Below are 22829 nucleotides of genomic sequence, written 5' to 3'. Positions count from 1 at the left end.
AGTGCTCAGCTCACCTGTGAAGAATTTTCTCTTTGTCCATGATCAGCATCCTTTCCATCAGCACTAAGGAGAGGAGATGATCCTGATAATGTGGGGCTTTTAGTGCAGTATAGAAGTTCTTTAAATCGTACCTCTCTGCATGCGCCTGGATCTCATCAGCTTTATTGCTCAGCCAGGAATCCTGCATCTGGTGCAGCTTGTGTGTACAGTTCTCCATATGTTATTGAAGGCATTCTTCTTTGAGATGGACTTGGGGTCACTAAGGGGAGCTTTGTACAGACGATCTTTCTCATCCAGCAGTTGTTTGATGTCAACGCAGTTTTTCATCAAACCAGTCCTTGTGCTCTCTGGTAGCAGGCCTCAGAATCTTTGTAGCAGTGTGGTAGATTAGCTCTTGAAGGGTTAGAAACATAGAAAACATACAGCACAATACAGGCCCTTCAGCCCACAAAGCTGTGCTGAACATGTCCCTGCCTTAGAACTACCTAGGCTTTACCCATAGCTCTCTATTTTTCTAAGCTCCATGTGGCCATCCAGGAGACTCTTAAAAGACCCTATTGTTTCTGCCTCCACCGCCGGCAGCCCATTCCACGCATTCACCACTCTCTGCATAAAAAACTTACCCCTGACTTCTCCTCTGTACCTACTTCCAAGCACCTTAAAACGATGCTCTCTCGTGCTAGCCATTTCAGCCCTGGGAAAAAGCCTGTGACTATCCACATGATCAATGCCTCTCATTATCATGTACACCTCTATCAGGTCACCTCTCATCCTCTGTCACTCCAAGGAGAAAAGGCCAAGTTCACTCAACCTATTCTCATAAGGCATGCTCTCCAATCCAGGCAACATCCTTGTAAATCTCCTCTGCACCCTTTCTATGGTTTCCACATCCTTCCTGTAGTGAGGCGACCAGAATTGATCACAGTACTCAATTCTGAGTACTGAGTCCAGGGTCCTATATAACTGCAACATTACCTCTCGGCTCTTAAACTCAATCCCACGATTGTTGAAGGCCAATGCACCGTATGCCTTCTTAACCACAGAGTCAACCTGCACAGCAGCTTTGTGTGTCACAAGATCACAAGACAAAGGAGCAGAAGTAGGCCATTCGGCCCATCGAGTCTGCTCTGCAGCTCCCCCATGAGCCAAACTATTCACCCATCTAGTTCCAATTTCCGGCTTTTTCCCCATATCCCTTGATACCCTGACTAATTAGGTATCTATCAATCTCCTCCTTAAACACCCTCAATGATCGGGCCTCCACAGCTGTACGTGGCAACGAATTCCACAAATCCACGACTCGCTGGCTAAAAAAATTTCTCCTCATCTCTGTTTTAACTGGGTACCCTCTAATTATAAGACTATGGCCTCTTGTCCTGGACTCACCCACCAAGGGAAACAACCTTCCCACGTCTACTCTGTCCAACCCTTTCAACATTTGAAATGTTTCTATGAGATCCCCTCTCATTCTTCTATACTCTAATGAATACAATCCAAGGGCCAACAAACGCTCCTCATATGTTAGCCCCTGCATTCCAGGAATCATCCTCGTAAATCTTCTCTGAACTCTCTCCAACACCAGTACATCCTTTCTAAGATAGGGGGCCCAAAACTGCACACAGTATTCTAAATGAGGTCTCACTAATGCCCCATAGAGCCTCATCAACACCTCCTTATTCTCATACACTATTCCTCTTGAAATGAATGTCAACATGGTATTCGCTTTCCTTACCGCCGATCCAGCTTGGTGGTTAACCTTTAGGGTATCCTGCACGAGGACCCCCCAGTCCCTTTGCACTTCCGATTTTTGAATTTTCTCCCCATCTAAATAATAATCTGCCTGACTATTTCTTCTTCCGAAATGTACAACCGTACATTTGTCAACGTTGTATCTCATCTGCCATTTCTTTGCCCACTCTCCTAAACTGACTAAGTCTCTCTGCAACTTTTCCGTTTCTTCAACATTTCCTGCTCCTCACCTATCTTGGTGTCATCCACAAACTTAGCCACAAAACCATTTAATCCATAATCCAAATCATCAATATACGTTGTAAAAAGAAGTGGCCCCAACACCGACCCCTGCGGAACACCACTAGTAAGCGGCAACCAATCAGAATAGGATCCCTTTATTCCCACCCTTTGCTTTCTGCCTATCAGCCAATGCTCCACCCATTTCAATATCTTTCCTATAATTCCATGGGCTCTCATCTTATTAAGCAGCCTCATATGAGGCACCTTATCGAAGGCCTTTTGAAAATCCAATACACAACATCCACAGCCTCTCCCTTGTCAATCTTATTCGAGATTACCTCAAAAAATTCCAATAGGTTGGTGAGGCAGGATCTTCCCTTCATGAAAACATGTTGGCTTCGGCCTATCTTGTCATGCACCTCGAGGTATTTCATAACCTCGTCCTTGAGGATTGACTCCAACATCTTTCCAACTACCAATGTCAGACTAATAGGTCTGTAATTTTCTTTTTGCTGCCTTCTTCCTTTCTTAAATAGCGGAATTACATTTGCGACCTTCCAGTCCTCTGGAACCATGCCAGAGTCTATTGATTCCTGGAAGATCATTTCCAATGCTTCCACAATCTCCAAAGCCACCTCCTTCAGAACCCTTGGGTACACCTCATCCGGACCGGGAGACTTATCTATTCTTAGTCCATTTAGCTTCCCAAGCACTTTCCCTGTAGTAATCTTGACTGTACCTAATTCTATTCCCTGAGACCTCTGGCTATCAGGTATATTGCTCATGTCTTCCACTGTGAAGACTGATGCAAAATACTCATTCAGTTCCTCCGCCATCTCTTTGTTATCCATTATAATTTCTCCAGCATCATTTTCAATCGGTCCCATATCTACCCTTGTCACTCTTTTACTCTTCATATATTTAAAAAAAAACTCTTAGTATCCTTTTTTATGTTAATCGCCAACTTCCTTTCATAATTCATCTTTTCTTTCCTAGTGACTTTCTTAGTTTCCTTCTGTAAGCTTTTAAAAGTCTTCCAGTCCTCATTTTTCCCCACTAATTTTTGCTTCCTTGTACGCCGTTTCTTTTGCTTTTATTTTTGCCTTAACCTCTCTCGTTAGCCACATTTGTGCCAGTTTTCCATTCATGATTTTCTTCTTTCTTGGAATATATTTTTCCTGCATTTTCCTTATTTCTTGTAGGAATTTCATCCAATTTTGCTCTGCCGTCCCTCCATTTAGTTTACTTTTCCAATCGACTTGGGCCAGTTCCTCTCTCATATCACTGTAATTTCCCCTGTTCCACTGAAATATCGATACACCTGATACCAGCTTCTCCTTTTCAAATTTGAAACTGAACTCAATCATATTATGATCACTACTTCCAAGGGGTTCCTTTACCTCCAGCTCCCTAATCGCCTCAGGTTCGTTACACAGCACCCAATCCAAAACAGCCGGTCCCCTGGTGGGCTTCTGGACAAGCTGCTCCAAAAAGCCATCCTGTAGGCATTCTACAAACTCCCTCTCCTGAGATCCATTACCTTCCTGACTTTCCCAATCCACTTTCATATTAAATTCCCCTGTAATTATCTCGACATTTTCCTTCTGACACGCTTTTTCTATTTCCAGCTGCAACTTGTAGTCCACATCCCGGCTGCTGTTTGGAGGCCTGTATATAACTGCTATTAGTGTCTTTTTACCCTTGCCATTTCTTAATTCTACCCATAAGGGTTTTACCTCTTCTGATCCTATGTCCCTTTTTTCTATTGATTTGATATCATTACTTACCATCAGGGCCACGCCACCCCTTTTACCTACCTTCCTATCTTTCCTATACACTGTGTATCCTTGGACATTCAGCTCCCAATCACATCCATCATTTAGCCATGACTCGGTGACGGCCACAATGTCATATCTTTTATCCTGCAGCTGTGCAGCAAGGTCATCCACTTTATTTCTAATGCTGCGTGCATTTAAGTACAGTACATTTAGATCAGTATCTGTTGTCAATTTTGCTATATTTCTATTTTGCAGCAAATTATTCTGTATATTCTCCGGCCTGTCCTTCTTGCCATCTTTGCTGCACAGTATTTTTGACTTATTTCTATTTTCCTCTTCCTCGACCCTAACACTTTGGTTTCCTTCCCCTTGCCAACTTAGTTTAAACCCTCCCTAACAGCTATATTAAACAATCCTGCCAGGATATTAGTACCTTTTGAGTTCAGGTGTAATCCATCTTTTTTGTGTAAGTCATACCTTCCCCAAAATAGATCCCAATGATTCAAGAATTTGAAACCCTGCCCCCTGCACCAGTTACTTAGCCACACATTCATCTGCTTAATTCTGCTATTCTTACCATCACTAGTGCGCAGCTCAGGCAGCAATCCTGATATTATTACTCTGGAGGTCCGGCTTTTCAATTTTCTTCCTAGCTCCCAGTAATCTTTCTTCAGGACCTTCTTTCTTTTTCTGTCTATGTCATTGGTACCAACATGTACCAAGACTTCTGGCTGCTCGCCTCTCTCCTCAGAATACTCTGGACTTGATCTGAGACATCCCGTACCTGGGCACCAGGGAGGCAACACACCATCCGGGTATCCTTGTCCGGCTCGCAGAATCTCTTGTCCGTCCCCCTTACGATGGAATCCCCTAGAACTACCGCATTTCTACTTGCTCTCTTGATTTCGGCACTGGGCAGAATGCCAGAGTCTCGTTCACTGTGGTCCTCCTCTGCCAGGTCTGCCTCTTCGACAGTCCTATGGACTCGGACCCCAAGATCCCTCTGATCCTCCACACTGCCAAGAGTCTTACCGTTAATGCTATATTCTGTCATCATATTTGACCTACCAAAATGAACCACCTCTCACTTAGCTAGGTTGAACTCCATCTGCCATTTCTCAGCCCAGTTTTGCATCCTATCAGTGTCCCATTGTAATTTCTGACAGCCCTCCACACTATCCACAACACCCCCAACCTTTGTTTCATCAGCAAATTTACTAACCCAACCCTCCACTTTCTCATCCAGGTCACTTATAAAAATCACAAAGAGTAGGGGTCCCAGAACAGATCACTGAGACATACCACTGGTCACCGGCCTCCATGCAGAATATGACCCATCTCAACCACTCTTTGCCTTCTGTGGGCAAACTAGTTCTGGATTCACAAAGCAATGTTCCCTCTGAACCCATGCCTCCTTACTTTCTCAATAAGCCTTGCCTGGGGTACCTCATCAAATGCCTTGCTAAAATCCATCTACACTACATCTACTGCTCTACTTTCATTAATGTGCTTAGTCACATCCTCAAAAAATTCAATCAGGCTCGTAAGGCGTGACCTGCCTTTGACAAAGCCATGCTGACTATTCCTAATCATATTATGCCTCTCCAAATGTTCATAAATCCTGCCTCTCAGGATCTTCTCCATCAACTTACCAACCACTGAAGTTGACCAAGCAGTTTTTACATTTTGATTGTCCAGAGGCGTAGAGTCAAAACAGTCTTCCAGAGTGTTAACAGAGGACTGCTTTATGTTGCTGGTTTTCAGCCTGGAGATGTTCCGCCACTTTGGGGCTTCCTTGCCTTGTCAGCATCTCTTGGGCTGGATATGGATGTTCAGTTTAGAAACGATGAGATGATGGTCTGTCCAGCATTCAGCACCGCACATAGATTTTGTCACCCTTACATCCTGCATCTGTCTCTCTTCCTGACGATGATGTTGGCAATTAGATGCCATTGCTTAGAGTGATGATGCACCTTTGAAGTTCTGTTATGGGTGAGAAGGCGAAAGATAGTGTTGGTGATCAACAATTTATGTTCGGTAGGTCTGGAGTAGTTGAAGACCGATACTGTTGCAGTGACCAACGGCGTATTCCCCAATGACCCCATCCCAGAAGGGGTTGTCAGAGCCTACTCTTGTGTTAAACTCACCAAAGATGATAAAACTTGTCTGCTGTGGGACCAGTGGCAATAACTGAGTGCGGTTCTTCATAGAACTGATCCTTGACATCATCTGGTTTGGTCATGGTTGGGGCGTAAGCACTGATGATGGTGACATGTTTCTTACCATGCGGCATGGGGGGGAGATTCCCCTCTGAGGTCTGTCAGCATCGACTCTGTCCAACAGTGTGTGCACATTCCACACACCGAGGGTAAAAGAAATGATCCTTAATTTTCTCTTTGTATTTTGACCTCTGTGATAGGGTCCCTGCCAGCTGTGGTAAACTGGCCAGGGAATGAATGGCGCAGGCAATGTTCGAGACACCCTTTCTAGCCCCTTCCTCATACCAGGTAGGTGAGCAGTGCATTCCTGAAAAGAGCTGCTCAGTCACTCAAGACGCTGCCGAAAGCTGCTCCTGGATAATGACCAGTTGGCCTGAGCCACCAGTGTGCAGGTTTGTGCTGTGGTTGGCAGTGTACCCACACCTGCTGCTTTGTCACTAGCCTGTCACCACAGGACAGGTTAGTTTGGGTTGGGAAGAATGGATGATGAGAGTGACGTGCAAAAATTTAATTTAAAGTGAGGAAGAGCTGCACAGTGTCGACTTCACTCACTTTTCTGAGACCATCTGTATCCGATGTCAAGACAGCTGGAGATGGAGTCAGACGTGGTGGCTGAGCAAGACGTCCATAGTGCCTCATCACGCTCTTAAGTGCTCCACAGCATGTTGCTGGGTTCTCCTTCCTGCCTGTTGGGCCAAGCTAGTGGTTTCCTCCACACAGTCTGCCAGGTCTGATCTTTGCTATCTTAGGTGGGCAAGCCCAAACTCATCGAGGGTTTAAGACCAGTAAGTTTCCCTCACCTGGGTTATTCTGCTCGTCAATGTGGTTTACCATGGTGTGGTCACTATTGCTAGCAAACGGCTACTTGGAACCACTGGTGAGAGCTGAGTGCCAGGTGGGGACCAATGGTGTACGAGCTACTTCCAGGGGAGCATGACGTGCCCACCTAATCTAAGGTGCTACGCCTCCCTGCCACCCCATACGCCTGTGTATCCACCTTCCACAGGGATCACTCTCATCGTAACTCCCATGTCCCCTCATCCCTTGCCACCAGCTCCCCCTCCAGGCACTTATCCCTTCAACTGTGCAAAGTGCTACACCTCACTACCATTCAGGGTCCTGAACAGTCCTTCTAGTGCATCAGATGTGAATCTATTGGGGTAATTTATTACATCCAGTGCTTCTGGTGTGGCCTCCTCTACATCGACAAGACTCAACGCAGATTGGGGATCACTTTGTCAAGCACCTTCATTCTGTCCCCCATATGGCCAGGATCTCCTGACGACCATCCATCTTAATTCAGTTTTCTAGTTCATGGCCTTGTCTACACCATTTTTAGGGCTAAACACAGATTCTGTATATTCCATCTTGGTAGTCTTCAACCATTGGCATCAACATTGATCTCTCTAACTTCTGGTAATCACTCCACTCTGTCTGCTACCCCTATTCTCTCCTCCCCTCACCCCAACCTTTTGTTTTGCTTACCCTTCTGGCTTCTACCATTTCTCTTTCCCCTCCCCTACACTCCTGACCTACCCATCACCCACACCTTCCTCCCTCCTTCCCTTTATTCCATTGTCCACTATCGTCTCCTGTCAGATCCCAGCATCTCGTATCATCCCCGTTCTCCCCACCATCAACTACCACCTACCCCTCTCTCCCTCCCAGACTCGCCTATCACCAGCTTCTGCTTCTCCCATTCCTTACCACTTTATCCTGGCTCATTCCAGTCCTGATGCAGGGTCTCGGCCCAAAATGTCAACTGTTCATTTCCCTCCATAGATGCTGCCTGACTGCTGAGGTCCTCTAACATCTTGTGTGTTGACCCTATTGTTTTTGGTGGGAATGGTTAAAAAGTTTTGTAATTTCTCTCCAATCACAATAGTTAGCAACCGGGACTTTATCTGATCACTCTCAGCTTCTTACTGGGAAAGTCACCCTAGTTTTGAGAGAACTGGTTGTCGTTGCTGTACATTGATAACATTTCAAAAGTAGACTCTGTAGACTGTTCGCTATTTTATGGTTTTGAAATGGACAAGTGTGTCCAGCAGCAATGAGTAACTAATATAATCCCACAATAAAAAGTGGAGGTAGCTTTAAAAAAAAACAGAATATCAAGAGAGTCAGTATTTGCTGGAATTCTGGGGGAACATGCACAAAGTGCTGGAGGAACTTGGCAGGCCCGGCTGCATTGATGGAGGGGAATAAACAGTTGATATTTTGGGCTGAGACCCTTCATCAGGACTGAAAGCCAGAATAAGATGAGGACTAAGAGCTGGTGGGTGATGAGGGGAAAGGTGTGTGTGTCGGGGAGGGGTGTGTGTTGGGGAGGGTGGAATCTTGATGGCAGAGGAGAATGGACCATGGAAGAAAGGGACTCGAGGGGGTGATGAGCAGTTAATGATCCGGCCGAGACCCTTCATCGGTACTGGAAAGGAAGGGGGTAGAAGCTAGAATAAGAAGGTGGAAAGGAAAGAGGAGGAGTACAAGATGACAAGTAATAGACGAGGGAAAAGGTTATGGACTGGTTAGCCTTGCATTATAGAACAGTAGAGAACAGGGACGGGCCACTCGGCTTATGACATCTGAGCGGAACACAATTCTGAATTAAAACTTCTGCCTGTATATGATCCATATCTCTTCATTCCCAGCATATTCCTGCGTACCTAAAACTCTCTTAAATGCCATTGTTGTATCTGCTTCCACCACGACCCTAAGCATCTGAGTATAAAAGAACAAAGCTTGCCCTAAACATCCCCCTTAAACTTTCCCTCTAAAATCCATGTCCTTTAGTACTTAACATTGCTACTGTGGGCAAAAGGGCGATTCTGTCTGTCTGCCTTATCTACTGTCAAACATAATGGTGGGGAAATGCTAGTGTTCGTTATAGAAGAAGGTGATAGTAATGCACCTACGAAAGAGTTGGGGTGGGACTAACAGAATGGGGTTATAAATGGCTTCATGGACATCTGGTGTCCAAGGACTCCAGGACCATTGATCATGTTTTAAGGGGGAGGCATGTAGGACTGCGGAGAAATATCTTCTATAGAGTGACAAAAATCTGTGGATCTCTCTACCACTGAAAGGTATGAAGTCACATATTAAATGTGCTCAGGTGGTGGCCAGGATTATGTTGAACGGCAGAGCACACCTGAAGGCCTCCTCCTGTTACGTATGTCTCTGTCAAACAAAGGTTATGGACTAGTTAGCCTTGCATTATAGAACAGTAGAGAACAGGGACGAAGTAGCCATTGTATTAGGTACACCTATGCACCTGCTCAGATGTAAATATCTAATCGGTCAATCATGTGGCAGCAACTCGATGAAGAAAAGCATGCAGACATGGTCAAGAGGTTCCGTTGTTGTTCAGACCAAACTTCAGAATTGGGAAGAAATGTGATCTAAGTTAATGAGAGTTAAAGGGCAAAAGTTTAGGGGTAACATGAGGGAGAACTTCTTTACTCAGAGAGTGGTAGCTGTGTGGAACAAGCTTCTAGCAGAAATGGTTGAGGCAGGTTCAATGTTGTCATTTAAAGTTAAATTGGATAGCTATATGGACAGGAAAGGAATGGAGGGTTATGGGCTGAGTGCAGGTCAGTGGGACTAGGTGAGAGTAAGCATTCGGCACGGACTAGAAGGGCCGAGATGGCCTGTTTCCGTGCTGTAATTGTTTTATGGTTATATAAGTGACTTTGGCTATGGAATGATCATTGGTGCCAGACGAAGTGGTTTGAGTATCACAAACTGCTGATCTCCTGGGATCAGCTGTAAGTTCCAGAGAATGGTGTGAAAAAACAAAAAACATCCAGTGAGCAGCGGTTCTGTGAACATAAACGCCTTGTTAATGAGAGGGGTCAGAAGAGAATGGCCAGACTGCTTCAAGCTGATAGGGAGGCGACAATAACTCAAATAGCCATATGTTACAACAGTGCTCAGACGCTGCTACGCCCTTTGGCCTGACTATCAGCCTGAACAAGACTGAAGTACTTCACCACCCCGTGCCAAACACCAACCGCATAGAACAAAAAATCATTGTTGACGACAGCCAGCTGACAAATGTAAACAGCTTAAAATACTTGGGAAGCATCATCTCAAGAGATGGGTCTTTGGACAAGGAAATTGACTCCAGGAGCAGCAAGGCCAGCCAGGCTCTGGGGAGGCTGCGTACCAGAGTTCTCAATCAACATAACGTCCGCATCTCCACAAAGCTGAAAGTCTACAGAGCTGTGGCCATCCCTTCTCTCCTATATGGATGTGAGACGTGGACTCTGTACCAACGACACATCAAATAACTGGAGAAATTTCACACGCGCGCCCTCCACTCCATCCTTGGCATTCGTTGGCAAGACCATGTCTCCAACCTGGAGGTCTTGGATCACGCGGAGTCCACCTGCATTGAGTCCCTGATCATCAGAAACCAGATGCGGTGGGTGGAACACATCATCAGAATGGACGACCACCGTATGCCTCGCCAGCTGCTCTATGGTGAACTGGAGAGCGGAAAGAGACCTCAAGGTTGTCCACACAAGTGCTACAAAGACGCTGTGAAGGAAACCCTACGCTACTGTGACATCCAGCCGAGGAAACTAGAAGCTGCAGCTGCTGACAGAACCCGCTGGCGAGCCCTGTGCTATGAAGCCTACACCAGTTTTGAAGACGGGCGCTGCCAAAAACCGTGAGCAGCGTCACAGAACAGCAGCCACAATTATTACAACAACAGACTTCCAGTGTCCCCATTGTACCAGACTCTGCGTTTCCAGACTGGGACTGCAGAGCCACCTCCGTGTCCACAGATGAACTGCACAACAGCGTGTCTTCTTCCAATCGGATGACTACCACAACAACAGTGCTGTGTAGAAGAGCATCTCTATACATACAACATGAAGAACCTTGAAGTGGATGGGTTACAGAAGCAGATGTTGGTGTACCCAATAGGTGGGCCTAATAAAGTGGCCACTGAGTGTATATTTACACAAGTCTTGCAACCAGATTAGTTAAATTCACCTACTAAATATAGATATTAATATAGCTACGAAAGATAGTGCCACAGTGAGCATGACCATTAGCACAATGCTATTACAGCTCAGGATGCTCCAGAGTTCTGAGTTCAATTTCAGAGTTCACTTCCGGAGTCTCTGTCTGTTCTTCACATGAACGTATGTGTTTTCCCTGGGTGTTCTTGCTTTCTCCTTCAGTTCAAAGACGCATTGGCTATGAGGTTCACAAACAAGAGAAAATCTGTAGATGATGGAAATCCGGAGCAACACACACAAAGTGCTGGAGGAACTCAGAAGGCCAGGTAGCATCAATGGGGGAAAAATGTAGTCAATGTTTTGGGCCGAGACCCTTCAGCAGTACTGGGAGAAGAAGATGAGGAGTAGTTCTAAAATCTACTTTTAAATCTATTAAATCTTTTAAATTTAGTGCCTGGCCTGAATTCCTCCAGCATTTTGTGTATATTGCTCGGTTTGTAGGTTAATTGGTCATTGTAAATTGTCCTGTGATTGGGCTGGGGTTAAATCAGTGGGTTGCTGGGCGGTGAGGCTCGTTGGGCTGGAAGGGTCTGTTCTACGCTGTATCCCTGAATAAATAAAATAAAAGAGCCAATAATTTGGACGTTGTTTTTTATTTGTGGGAGTTTGCTGTGCACAAACTGTCTGTCTCACCTCCCATATTACAACAGTGACCTTGCTTCAAAAATAAGTGATTGGCTGTAAGGCTTTTCTGTGCTAAACGGTGCTATGTAGGTGTCGACAAAACAAACTGCAGATGTTGGAAATCAGAAAACGCTGCAAACTTGTCGGCAGGTCAAGTAGTGTCTACAGAGAGAGGGAACAGTTCACAGTTCAGAACAGGATGTGATGAAGGGTCTTTAACTTGAACATTAACTGTTCCACTTTCCATAGATGCTGCTTAATCTGCTGTGCGTTTCTGTTACCACAGAAATGCAAGTACACGCAGTCCCTGGGTTAGGAAAGGGTTCAGTTCCTGATGTCTGCCCCCCCCAAATCAATTTTAGTTTTCCCAAAGTCAGAAATGTCTATTTTCTATATACATATATCATAACACTCTGCATACTTTTGCTATTCTTTTATTTCACAGAATTTCTTGTATGTTTGTCATTTTAACCAGTTAATATTAACATTATTACTGACTTGAAAAATTCTTCTCAAACTTATGGGAGAATTTACATAAAGCTGGACTTCCCCATAAATTAAATATGCCATAATCCAGGAAATCCCTGTAGCTTGTTCCAAACTGTATGGACATCATGTCCATGATGATGGAGAGGAAGACTAACAGTTCAGCACGGACTAGATGAGCTGACGTTCCTGTACTGTAGATTGTACAGTACTGGAGACTGTGGGTTCTCTAGTACCTTCTCCAGGGATTGGTTAAGGTAGCATTTAAGATGGGTGATATCTGAGGGACGTTAAGAGGTTCACATGGTGTCAATGTAAGTAGGGCACAGATGGGCCAAATGGCAAGTTTTAATGCTCTCCATTTGTTCCATAGGATCGACGAAGAGTTACTTGGAGATGGTCATGGTTATAGTCCAAAAGCAATCCATTCCTGGCTGACCAGAGTCATGTATAACAGGTGAGCTTTGTTTGTCACGTGTACATTGAAACCCGTAGTGAAGTATGTTGTTTGCATCTACGACCAATGCAGACCCAGGATACGCTGGGGACGGCCCGCAAGTGTCGCCACGCTTCCGGCACCAACACAGCATGCCCACACCTCACTAACCATAATCTCTGCATCTTTGTAATGTGGGAGTAAACGCACGCAGTCAGAGTGGAAACGTGCAAGCTCCTTACAGTCAAAGGTGGGAATTGAACCGCAATCAGTAATCACTGCGCACTGTAATAGTGTTGCGCTACCCACTATGCTGTCATACTACTACGATGATGGTAAGCACTGAGAGCTTCGCAGCAATCCCTATTCCCATTCCAGCATGTTGGTCCACGGCCTCCTACCGGCACGGTGAGGCCATTCTCAGGTTGGAGGTGCAACCTCCAACCTGATGGCATAAACATCGATCTCTCTTAACTTACAATGGCTTTCCCCCTCCCTCTTCCTCCTCCTTCCATTCCCTACTCTGGCTGCCCTCTTACCTCTTCTCGTCACCAGCCAATCACCTCCTCTGGTACCCTTTTCCCTTTCTCCCATGGTCCACTCTCCTTTCCTATCAGATTTTTTTCTCCAGCCCTTTACCTTTTCCACCTATCAACTCCCTGCTTCTTTCTTCCTCCCCCACCCACCTGGCTTCACTTATCACCTTCTAGTTTTTACTCCTTACCCTTCCCCTACCTCCTCATTCTAGCTTCTTCCCTCTCCCTTCCCAGTCTCTGCTCCAAACGTCAACTGTTTATCCACTTCCTGGCAGAGTTCCTCCAGCATCGTGTGTGTGTCGCTCTCAACTTCCAGCATCTGTAGAATCTCTTGTGTTCTGAGCATTCCCATGCTCTATGGCTCAAGCTTTCTCTTTTTTCCCCAGGAGGTGCAAGATGAATCCTCTGTGGAACACAGTGGTCATCGGTGGAATAAGCAACAACGAGAGGTAGGCTGCTGAACTTGGAATGAGGAGGGGTGAGAGCCAGGTGTTGATTTGTGTCTGGTCCCTTGGATGGAAGGGAAAGGTCTTACTATTGGCTATAGAGCTGTGAATGAGATGTGCATACCACTCCGTCGACCACATCAGAACCACAGGTAGCCCAGAACTTGCACAACCTCTCTTCCTTGATGGACCGAAAGAGCCAGATAATTTTCAGGAATGGCCTCTCATGGTCAATAGGTTCCAGGTGGCTGGATTGGCATCTGGAGTGCACTAGGCCAGCGGTCCCCAACCACCGGGCCGCAAAGCATGTGCTACCAGACCACGAGGAAACGATGAGTCAGCTGCACCTTTCCTCATTCCCTGTCACGCACTGTTGAACTTGAACATAGGGTTGCCAACTGTCCTGTATTTGCTGGAACATCCCGTATATCGGGCTAAATTGTTTTGTCCCATACGGGACCGCCCTTAACATATAGTAAAATCAGGAATGATATGATAAATACACAGCCTATATAAAGTAGAAATAATGTATGTACAGTGTAGTCGGGAAGATTAAGCCAAAACCAATTTGTGGAGAAAAAAATTGGCAGGTACAGGCATGCGCACATCACGCATGCGCACACAGCAACCCGCGCAAGGCTTCATGGTCATGGTAGTCTTTCTCGGGGTAAACACATGTCTCATCAACACATACAAAACGCTGGTGAACACAGCAGGCCAGGCAGCATCTATAGGAAGAGGTACAGTGGACATTTCGGGCCGGGACCCTTCATCAGGATTTGACTGCTACTTTTGTCCCTTATTTGGGAGTGAGAAAGTTGGCAACCCTAACTGTAAAATACATGTTGAGGTGAGTTTAACCCTACTTGACACCCCCCCCCCCCCCCCCGGGTGGCCGGTCCGCAAGAATACTGTAAATATTAAACCGGTCCGCGGTACAAAAAAGGTTGGGGACCCCTGCACTAGGCAATCACAAGCATGAGTAGGCTGCTGGAGCACAATGATTGTTCCAACAAAGCTGTTCCAACAGTGGAGGGCAAAATCCTCACCAGGGCCAACTCGTGTGTTTAATCCAGCAGTCTGGAACCTGTAAACCATGAGAGGCCATCCTGAAAATCAGCTGGTCCTTTCAGTCCATCAGGGAAGGAAAGGAAATCCTGTTCTGCCGAGTAAGTTCTGTGCTACTTGTGGTTCTGATGTGCTTGATGAAATATTTTGCATGTCTCTTTCACAGCTCTATCTACTCCTCAACCAAAATGTAGTGTGGCGGTTAGCATAATGCTATTTTAATAAATAAGTGTAAGAAGTTTGTAACATTCTCTCTGTGACCGTATGAGTTTCCTCCCATGTTTCAAAGACATATGGGTTAGTAGATTAATTGGTCGCATAGGTGTAATTGGGCAGTGCTGGCTGTACCAAGAGCCTGTTACTGACACCTTTCCCCTCTGTCTAAGGAAGCACATACTATACTAGTATATACTAAACTCCAATTTAATAAACCCCTTTGAAGGCTCTCAGCCCAAAATGTCAACTGTTTATTCGCCTCCATAGATTCTGCCTAACTTTCCTCCAGCGTTTTGTGCACGTGTTTTAAACCAGCCACACTGCAGATGATGCCGTGTCTCCCTCTCCTTAGGGTTAGTAAGTTAGGGTAAGTAGGTTGGGGCTGGAACCATGGTGACTCTTGCCCCCAGCACAGCTTCAGACTGTTGGTCGATGACACAGACAGCATGTTTTGATGTACATGTGACAAATAGAGCTTAATCTTTAAGTGCTGGGAAACCAGACTGGTATAGATAGGTGCTTGATGGTCAGGAAGGTGGTGATGGGCAAAAGGGTCTGTTCTTGTGGTGTCGGACTGCATTGCCTCAAACAGTAAAGTAGCCCTCTGAGCTGTGGCATTCTTCAGCCAATTTCATGGTGGGTCTTGACTGAATACATCAAAGGTTGCAGTAGTTCCCTTATAAAGTCATGTAGGCTCCACTGTTCTGATACCTGGAAAGACGTAGCTTTGACTCACTAGTGTTGGGCTTCAGAAACCAGTGACACCAGGTGGTGATTGATAAAGCACCACTAGTCACCAGATTACAACTGACTGTTGAAAGGGACTTGGGAGTCCACTTGCAGGATTCCTTAAAGGTTAAGTTGGTAGTAAGGAAGGCTTTCATTTTAAAAGAACTAGAATACAAAAGCAAGGATGTATGGCTGAGATTTTATAAGGCATTGGTCAGACTGCGCTTGGAGTATTGTGAGCAATGTTGGGTCCCTTATTTAAGAAAAGATGTGCTGGCATTGGAGAGGGTCCAGAGGAGGTTCACAAGAATGATTCCTGGAATGAAAGGGTTGATGTATGCAGAGTGTTTGGCTCTGGACCTGAACTTGCTGGAGTTTAGAAGAAAGGTGGGGGGATTTTCATTAAAACATACTGAATATTAAAAGGTTTAGATATAGTAAAAGTGGGGAAGATGTTCTGTTATCAGGAGAGTCTCGGCCCAGAAGGTCCAGGCTCAGACTAGAAGGACATCTATTTAGAACAGAGATGGGAAGAATTTCTTGAGTCACAGGGTGATGAATTTGTGGAATTCATTGTCGCAGACGGCTGTGGAGGCCAAGTCATTGGGTACATTTAAAGTGAAAGTTGATAGGTTCTTGATTAGTAAGGGTGTCAAAGGTAATGGGAAGAAGGCAGGAGAATGGGGTTGAGAGGGATAATAAATCAGCCAGGATCAAATGGTGGAGTAGACTTGATGGGCCAAATGGCCTTATTCTGTTTTTATGTCTTGTATGGTGTTGTGAAATGGGTAAATAACAGAGTTTAAAACCCTGCCCAACATTTGCAGCTTTCTGGGTTACGTAGACAAGCTTGGCGTCGCCTATGAGGCTCCGACAGTGGCAACTGGTTTCGGCGCCTACCTCGCACAGGTGAGTCCCCATCACCTTTGGGGCTAAGTGCCATTTCTCCGAAGTTTTGTTCCTTCCCTCTTGCCTTTGTACTGATAGTTTTGGTTTTCACCCACAGCCCCTGATGAGGGAAGCCGCTGAAAGCCAATCCGTCATTTCCAAAGATGAAGCTCGCCAGCTGATCGAGCGCTGCTTGAAGGTCCTTTATTACCGGGATGCGCGGTCTTATAACCGGGTAAGCAAAGCTGGCCCGAGCCTGGATTAACACAAGTTCTGAGGCGGGTGGACAAAGGCACAGGAGACTGCAGATGCTGGAATTGGAGCAACACACAAAATGCTGGAGGAACTCTGCAAGTCAGGAAACAGTAATGGGGAGAAATGGCCTGTTTGTTTTGGGTTGAGGCCTCAAATCCTGTTTATTTTTCTCTGTAGATGCTACCTGACCTGCTTAGTTCCTCCTGTACTTTATGCTGCTGCAGACAAAGGAACAAGTAGCCTTAACACTGTAAATCACCAATAATTTGTCCAGGTCCAGCTATGGGATGCTATGGCCAAGAAAAAGCCTCTATACTTCCTCAAGAGGGTAAGGAAATCGACATGCCCCCATTGACCTGAATCAATTTTTAAAGATGTGTCATAGAAAACATCAGTACGCAGGTGCATCACAGCTTGCTTTGGCAACCTCCCTTCGCGAGGCTGCAAGGAATTTCAGAAGATTTTGCAGGCAGGTTCAGTGATGATATTTCAAAGTCATTTGGATTACAAAGTTCTGATGAAGCGTCTCTGCCTGTACCGCCCATAGCTGTTGCTCGACCTGCTGAGTTCCTTTGGCATTTTGTGTTTGTTGCTCTGGATAGTACTGTACATGAATAGGGAAAGTTTGGAAGGATAAGGGCCAAACACAGGAAAATGGGACAAGCTTTGGTGGGCTCCTTGGTCAGCATGAACAAGTTGGGCCAAAGGGCCAGTATCCATGCCGTATGACTAATAAAAACATATCAGCATTAATGAAAATCAGTGGCTGATATACAACACTGATTTGGTGGGCTCAGGGTCCTGTTTGTGCTGTATCTTGGTAACCATCAAACTGTTCACCAGTAAGTGCAGTGACAGGAAAAAGCAATTGCAGTGAGCGGGGTTGGAGAAATTTACGTGTGTGTGTGTGTTTGTCCCTTAAAACTCTTTAACCTATGTATCCTTGTCATTGATACCCCTATCATGGCAAAGAAGATTCTGACTGTCATATCTTCCCTCAACCTCCAACACTCAGAGAAAGAAATACAAATTTGTCCAAACTCTCCTTATAACTAAAACTCAACAATTCATGCAATGATCTGGGGAAGCATCATTTATATCTTCCCGATTTTTAAAAGACATATGTTTTAAAAGGAGACCAAGTCTTTGCTCATTGTACTGCTGTTGTAATTCTTAACACGTTTGCTGTTTGCCTCGCAGTACCAATTAGCGACAGTCACTATGGCCGGCGTGGAAATCGAAGGACCGCTCTCGGCTGACACCAACTGGGAAATAGCACATATGATAAGGTACATATGAGTGATGGTAGATAAGAGGTTGATTTGGCTGTTGAGAGACTGAGAAAGCAGAGCTACTGGACACGGGTATGCTGCGGCAAGAACTTGTCTCCTGATCCCCCACCCAAAGTCTCTCCTCCAGGAACACCCCAGCAATGTTGCACATTTTCATTCCTCTTTTCTAGATGAGCGCAGTGAATGAACTTAACCTCATCCAGGACACGACAGTGTTCTCAGCCATCTCCTATCCACCCATTTTCATTGTTCACTCTCCATGTTAACTGTAGTTTCTGCACTGGGTAATGTGCACTAAAGTAACTCCTGGAAAAGGACCAGGGTGTTCACAACCTGAAGGCATAGAGAGGTACAGCACCCAAAAGGGGCCATTCAGCCCATTGAATGTCTGTTACCTCAGTCACCCATTTACACTGATCCTACACAAACCAGGATCAGAATAAGAAAGATGGGGCCAGAGAGTGGCAACTTTTTGCATGCAGCTCTGAAGGGAATCATCAAACATTCCCATCTAGGATTACTACAGCGGAACTCTACAGTCACAGCCCCAATAGTTCAGTATGCAACAGTTTTTTTTTTAAAGATATACCATGTTAATCTTTCCCACATCCCCATCAACCACAACACCCAACCCCTAAACTTCACTCCTCACCCACGTACTCGCGCAACTTACAGCAGGCCTGCGCGTACCAACCCACCAACCAGCATGTGTTTGGAATGTTGGAATATGGATTCTGATGCTTAAATCCAAGGTACTTTTTGAAGTCAGGAATGGCACAAAACCTTTGTCTTCACGGTTGTTTTATTAAGAGTTGATAGAACAAAGGAAATGGGAGCAGGAGCTCGTGGCATGGTGCTGTTTTGTGCTTAGCTACTTTATATTCAGAGATAAGGGAAAATTAAATTCCAATCTACAGATAACAATTAACCAATTAGAAAATACTTATTCAATACTGCAGTAAAAATGAACCAATGAGCACACTTATACACTTGATGCAGAACAAAGAAGCTTCCAGAGCATTCCAGAATTATACTCTGCATAGCCACTGGAAACTTAATAAAGTATTATATGCATAGAAGAACTACCGTATTTGGGCCGGCTGGTGGCGTAACGACATCGGCGCTGGACCTGGGAGCAGAGGTTCCCGGGTTCGAAACTAGTCGGGTCCGCCCCTCGAGCACGCTTTCCATCCGTGCCGGGTTGAGTGGGGACGCCGCAACTCAACCTCGTAAAATAAAGGGAAAATAATGTGAAAATGTCTGTGTGAGGAGTGGCGCGCCACACAGTCTCTCCCCCCCCTCCCCCCCCTCTCCCCCCCTCCCCCCCCTCTCCCCCCCCTCCCCCCCCTCTCTCCCCCTCTCTCCCCCTCTCCCCCCCTCCCCCCCCTCTCTCCCCCTCTCTCCCCCTCTCCCCCCCTCTCTCCCCCCCCTCTCTCCCCCCCCTCTCTCCCCCCCCTCTCTCCCCCCCCCTCTCTCCCCCCCCTCTCTCCCCCCCCTCTCTCCCCCCCCTCTCTCCCCCCCCTCTCTCCCCCCCCTCTCTCCCCCCCCTCTCTCCCCCCCCTCTCTCCCCCCCCCCGGAAAAAGCCATGAAAAAATCCATCATCCCAGACACACGCAAGCACTCGCAGACGCACACGCTCAGACTCGCACGCAGGCACACACACCAAAAAAAAAGAATTACTGTACTTGAGATATAAGCAGATAAATAATTGTTCAACTGCAAAGAAAATGACAGAGTTGGATCCAGAGCAACCGGAGGAAACGCACCGGTCACAGGGAGATGTGCAAACTCCACACACAGACAGCACCAGAGGTCGGGATTAACCTGCGTCTCTGAAGCTGTGAGCTGTGCTGCTCCAGAACCTCAGGGTGATGGTGTTTTCATCATGTGATCCTGAACCATCCTGAGCTGGAAGCACATCAGCCGTTCTCAGATTCAGATTCATTTGTTTATCACGTGTACATCGAAACATACAGTGTTAACAACCAACACAACCTTAGCACTTGCTGGGGTCCACACATTTTCACGCCAATGTAGAATGCTCACAATGTTCAGCATAGCTGGAACAAAACAACAGCTTTCCTCCCTTCCATACATTCACTCGGACACACAGATACAGACAGTCCTCCAAGCTCAGGGCAGGCTCCACTATCTATCTATCTATATCTATATCTATATATATATCTCTCTGTGTGTCTCTCTCTCTCTCCCCCCCCAATATAATGTAACAAAAATTAATAGAGATGGTTAGAAGTAGCATTTGTGATTGCTAGTTCTCTGCTCTGTGCCTCTTCACATTGCTGTCCAATAATTATATGACTTAAACTCTTTCTGTTTCAGTGGGTTTGAATAGAAGAGCTCAGCGTCCACAGCAGGACTGGTGAATCAACAGGAGCGGAACCTTTCCACAGAGGACTCGAAAAGCCATTGCTTGTTTGCTGTTGCATCTCTTGGAATTGTTCCATTGTGTTTGTTTCAGTGTATATGTTTTATAATGGGCTGGGGTGGGCAGAGATAAGTAACATAAAAAATAAAATACTGTCTTCGAAGACTGGCATTTCGCTTGCATTCTTCGTTCTCGTGAGACATTTTTCTGAGGAACAACTGAATCAAAAAACGGGTTTCACAATGGTACAGTGCTCCTGTAGCTCTGTGGACTGGAACTCAGTATATTTGCCTAATTATTACTGATGTGTGATGAAATTTGGTGTTTTGCGGTAGCAGTACAGTGCAAGAATGAAAACTTATGGAGAAAATAGCTGGGATTTTCTTCGCTTATTTGGGACACTATGCTGCTTAATTGGGGGGACTGTAGCCAAATAGTTTCTAACTAGTGTCAGTCGCGTGTACTTGTGTGGCTGTTTGACACTACAGTACATCGTGCTTAGAATGAACAGTTTTTAAATATTGCCAGTTGCGTGTGTTTGTGTTCAAAATCAGTGATTTTTGTCACTGATGGTGAGAAATAAGCGGTCTTGAGCATTAAGGGTTGGAGATGCGAGAAAGGGCTGGGAGTGAAAATGAAACTATTTCACTACTTCAAATTAGGAACCATGAATAATTTGGAGGATGCAACAGTTTCTAACTAGCGTCAGTTGCATGCACTTGTATAGCCATTAGACACTACACCATGCTTAAAACTAAGTTTTTGAATGGCATTGGTTGTGTATTAGTCATTTGGGCTAACCAATGCCGAATTAAAAAGTAGTGATTTTTGAGACGTTTTCATGCGGGAAGGCAATGAAGGCACAGGGAGTCTGCACTAATTTTTTTTCATTCATTCATTTACTGTGCAAAAATTTTAGGCACATACACATAGCTATGTCTTTCCAATTACCAAATAACACTTAATACTACTGAGCTAATACAAAGCTAAAAACTCTTATATCTGTTTCCCAACCACCTTCCTATTTTAGCCAATATACAGTACTGTGCTAAAGCCTTAAACACCCTAGTTATATATTTGTGCTAAAGACATTTGCACAATACAGTGTATATAGAATTTAATGAGTAGTGCAAAAAGAGCAAAAACATTGAAGTGTTCAGGGGTTTGTTGTCTGTTCAGAAATCTGAAGCTGTTCCTAAAATGTTGAGTGTGTGTCTTCAGGCTCCTGTACCTAATTCCTCATAGTAGCAGTGAGAAGAGGGAATGTCCTGGGTGATTGAATGCCGACTTTTTGAGGCCTTGCCTTTTGAGGGTGTCATGGGTGCTGGGGAGGCCAGTGCTCATGATGGAGCTGGCTAAGTTTGCAACCATCTGCAGCATTTTCTGTTCCTCTGCAGTAGCCCCTCAATACTAGACAATGATGCAACCAGTTAGAATGCTCTCCCTGGTACATCTGTGCATCACACACAGCAAGTTCCTATGATGACCAAAGTGCTCATATCCTAATTCAGACTTAATGATGTTGAATGAGGGTTGATAAAACAGATAGCCTGACACCAGGAGAGCTTCCCTCTCTTTAAGTCAGTCATAAGAGTTTTCGCCACAACATCATGAGCCGAAAGGCCTGTCTAGTGCTGTACTGTTCTATGTTTAATTGTCTGAATGTCAGTTTTTGGGGCTCTAAATTTGGCCTCAGACCTTTGACCTTGTCACTTCCAGATCAGAGTGCTCCCATCTCAGGTGTGACTTACAAAAGCAAACGGACTAAGTGGAGTTTGTCTCAATCCTAATGTCTTCATGTCCTATGTCCTACACTTAAGTTCTGGTTTTGAACCATAACTAACTACAAAATGTTACAAATAACAAGAAATTCTGCGGATGCCAGAAATCTTGAGCAATACTCACAAAGTGCTGGAGAAACTCATCTGGTCAGGCAGTATCTATGGAGGAGAATAAACAGCTGATGTTTTGGGTCGAGACCCTTCACCAGGATTGGAAAGGAAGGGGGCAGAAGGAAGAATAAGAAGTGGGAGGAGTACAAGCTGGCAGGCGATATGTGAAACCCTACTCCTACCCCCCAACTTTCCAGTCCTGATGAAGTGCCTCAAAACAGAAATGTCACTGGTCGTTACAAATGAGAGGGAACATTGATTGCAAACTAAATAAATCAGCATTTTCACCCACACACTTTGAAAGGGAGATAAAACTACACCTGTGCAAATCTGGTGACCTTGTGATCTCTGTCTCAGAGGCTGATGTCAACATCCTTCAGGAGAGTGAACTCTCACAACACATCAGGCTCTGATGGTGTATTTGGTAGGGCATGAAAACTTGTGCAAACCAACTGGCGGGAGTGTTGAAGAACATGAACAATCTCTCACTGGTTCATTCGGAGGCTCCCGGCTGCTTCAGAAGGGTCACAATCATCCCAGTGCCCAAGAAGCAGGGTGAGCTGCCTCAATGAC

General features: G+C 45.5%; 1 protein-coding gene across 1 annotated transcript in view; it reads left to right on the top strand.

Moving 5' to 3' along the window:
• The window catches only part of psmb4 (proteasome 20S subunit beta 4), a 31749-nt gene extending 11222 nt beyond the window's left edge, over nt 1-20527 (top strand). The window contains exons 3-8 of the mRNA XM_072283446.1: nt 12485-12568; nt 13470-13532; nt 16370-16451; nt 16549-16665; nt 17886-17974; nt 20319-20527. Of these exons, the coding sequence (XP_072139547.1) occupies nt 12485-12568; nt 13470-13532; nt 16370-16451; nt 16549-16665; nt 17886-17974; nt 20319-20331 (448 nt within the window). The 3' untranslated portion in view covers nt 20332-20527. The remainder of the gene's footprint in view (nt 1-12484; nt 12569-13469; nt 13533-16369; nt 16452-16548; nt 16666-17885; nt 17975-20318) is intronic.
• Nucleotides 20528-22829: the final 2302 nt, after the last annotated feature.

The sequence above is a fragment of the Mobula birostris genome, chromosome 2, assembly GCF_030028105.1.
Source record: "Mobula birostris isolate sMobBir1 chromosome 2, sMobBir1.hap1, whole genome shotgun sequence".
NCBI lineage: Eukaryota > Metazoa > Chordata > Chondrichthyes > Myliobatiformes > Myliobatidae > Mobula > Mobula birostris.
Note: the sequence above shows the minus strand (reverse complement) of the source record. Positions and strands in the feature narration are given on the sequence as shown.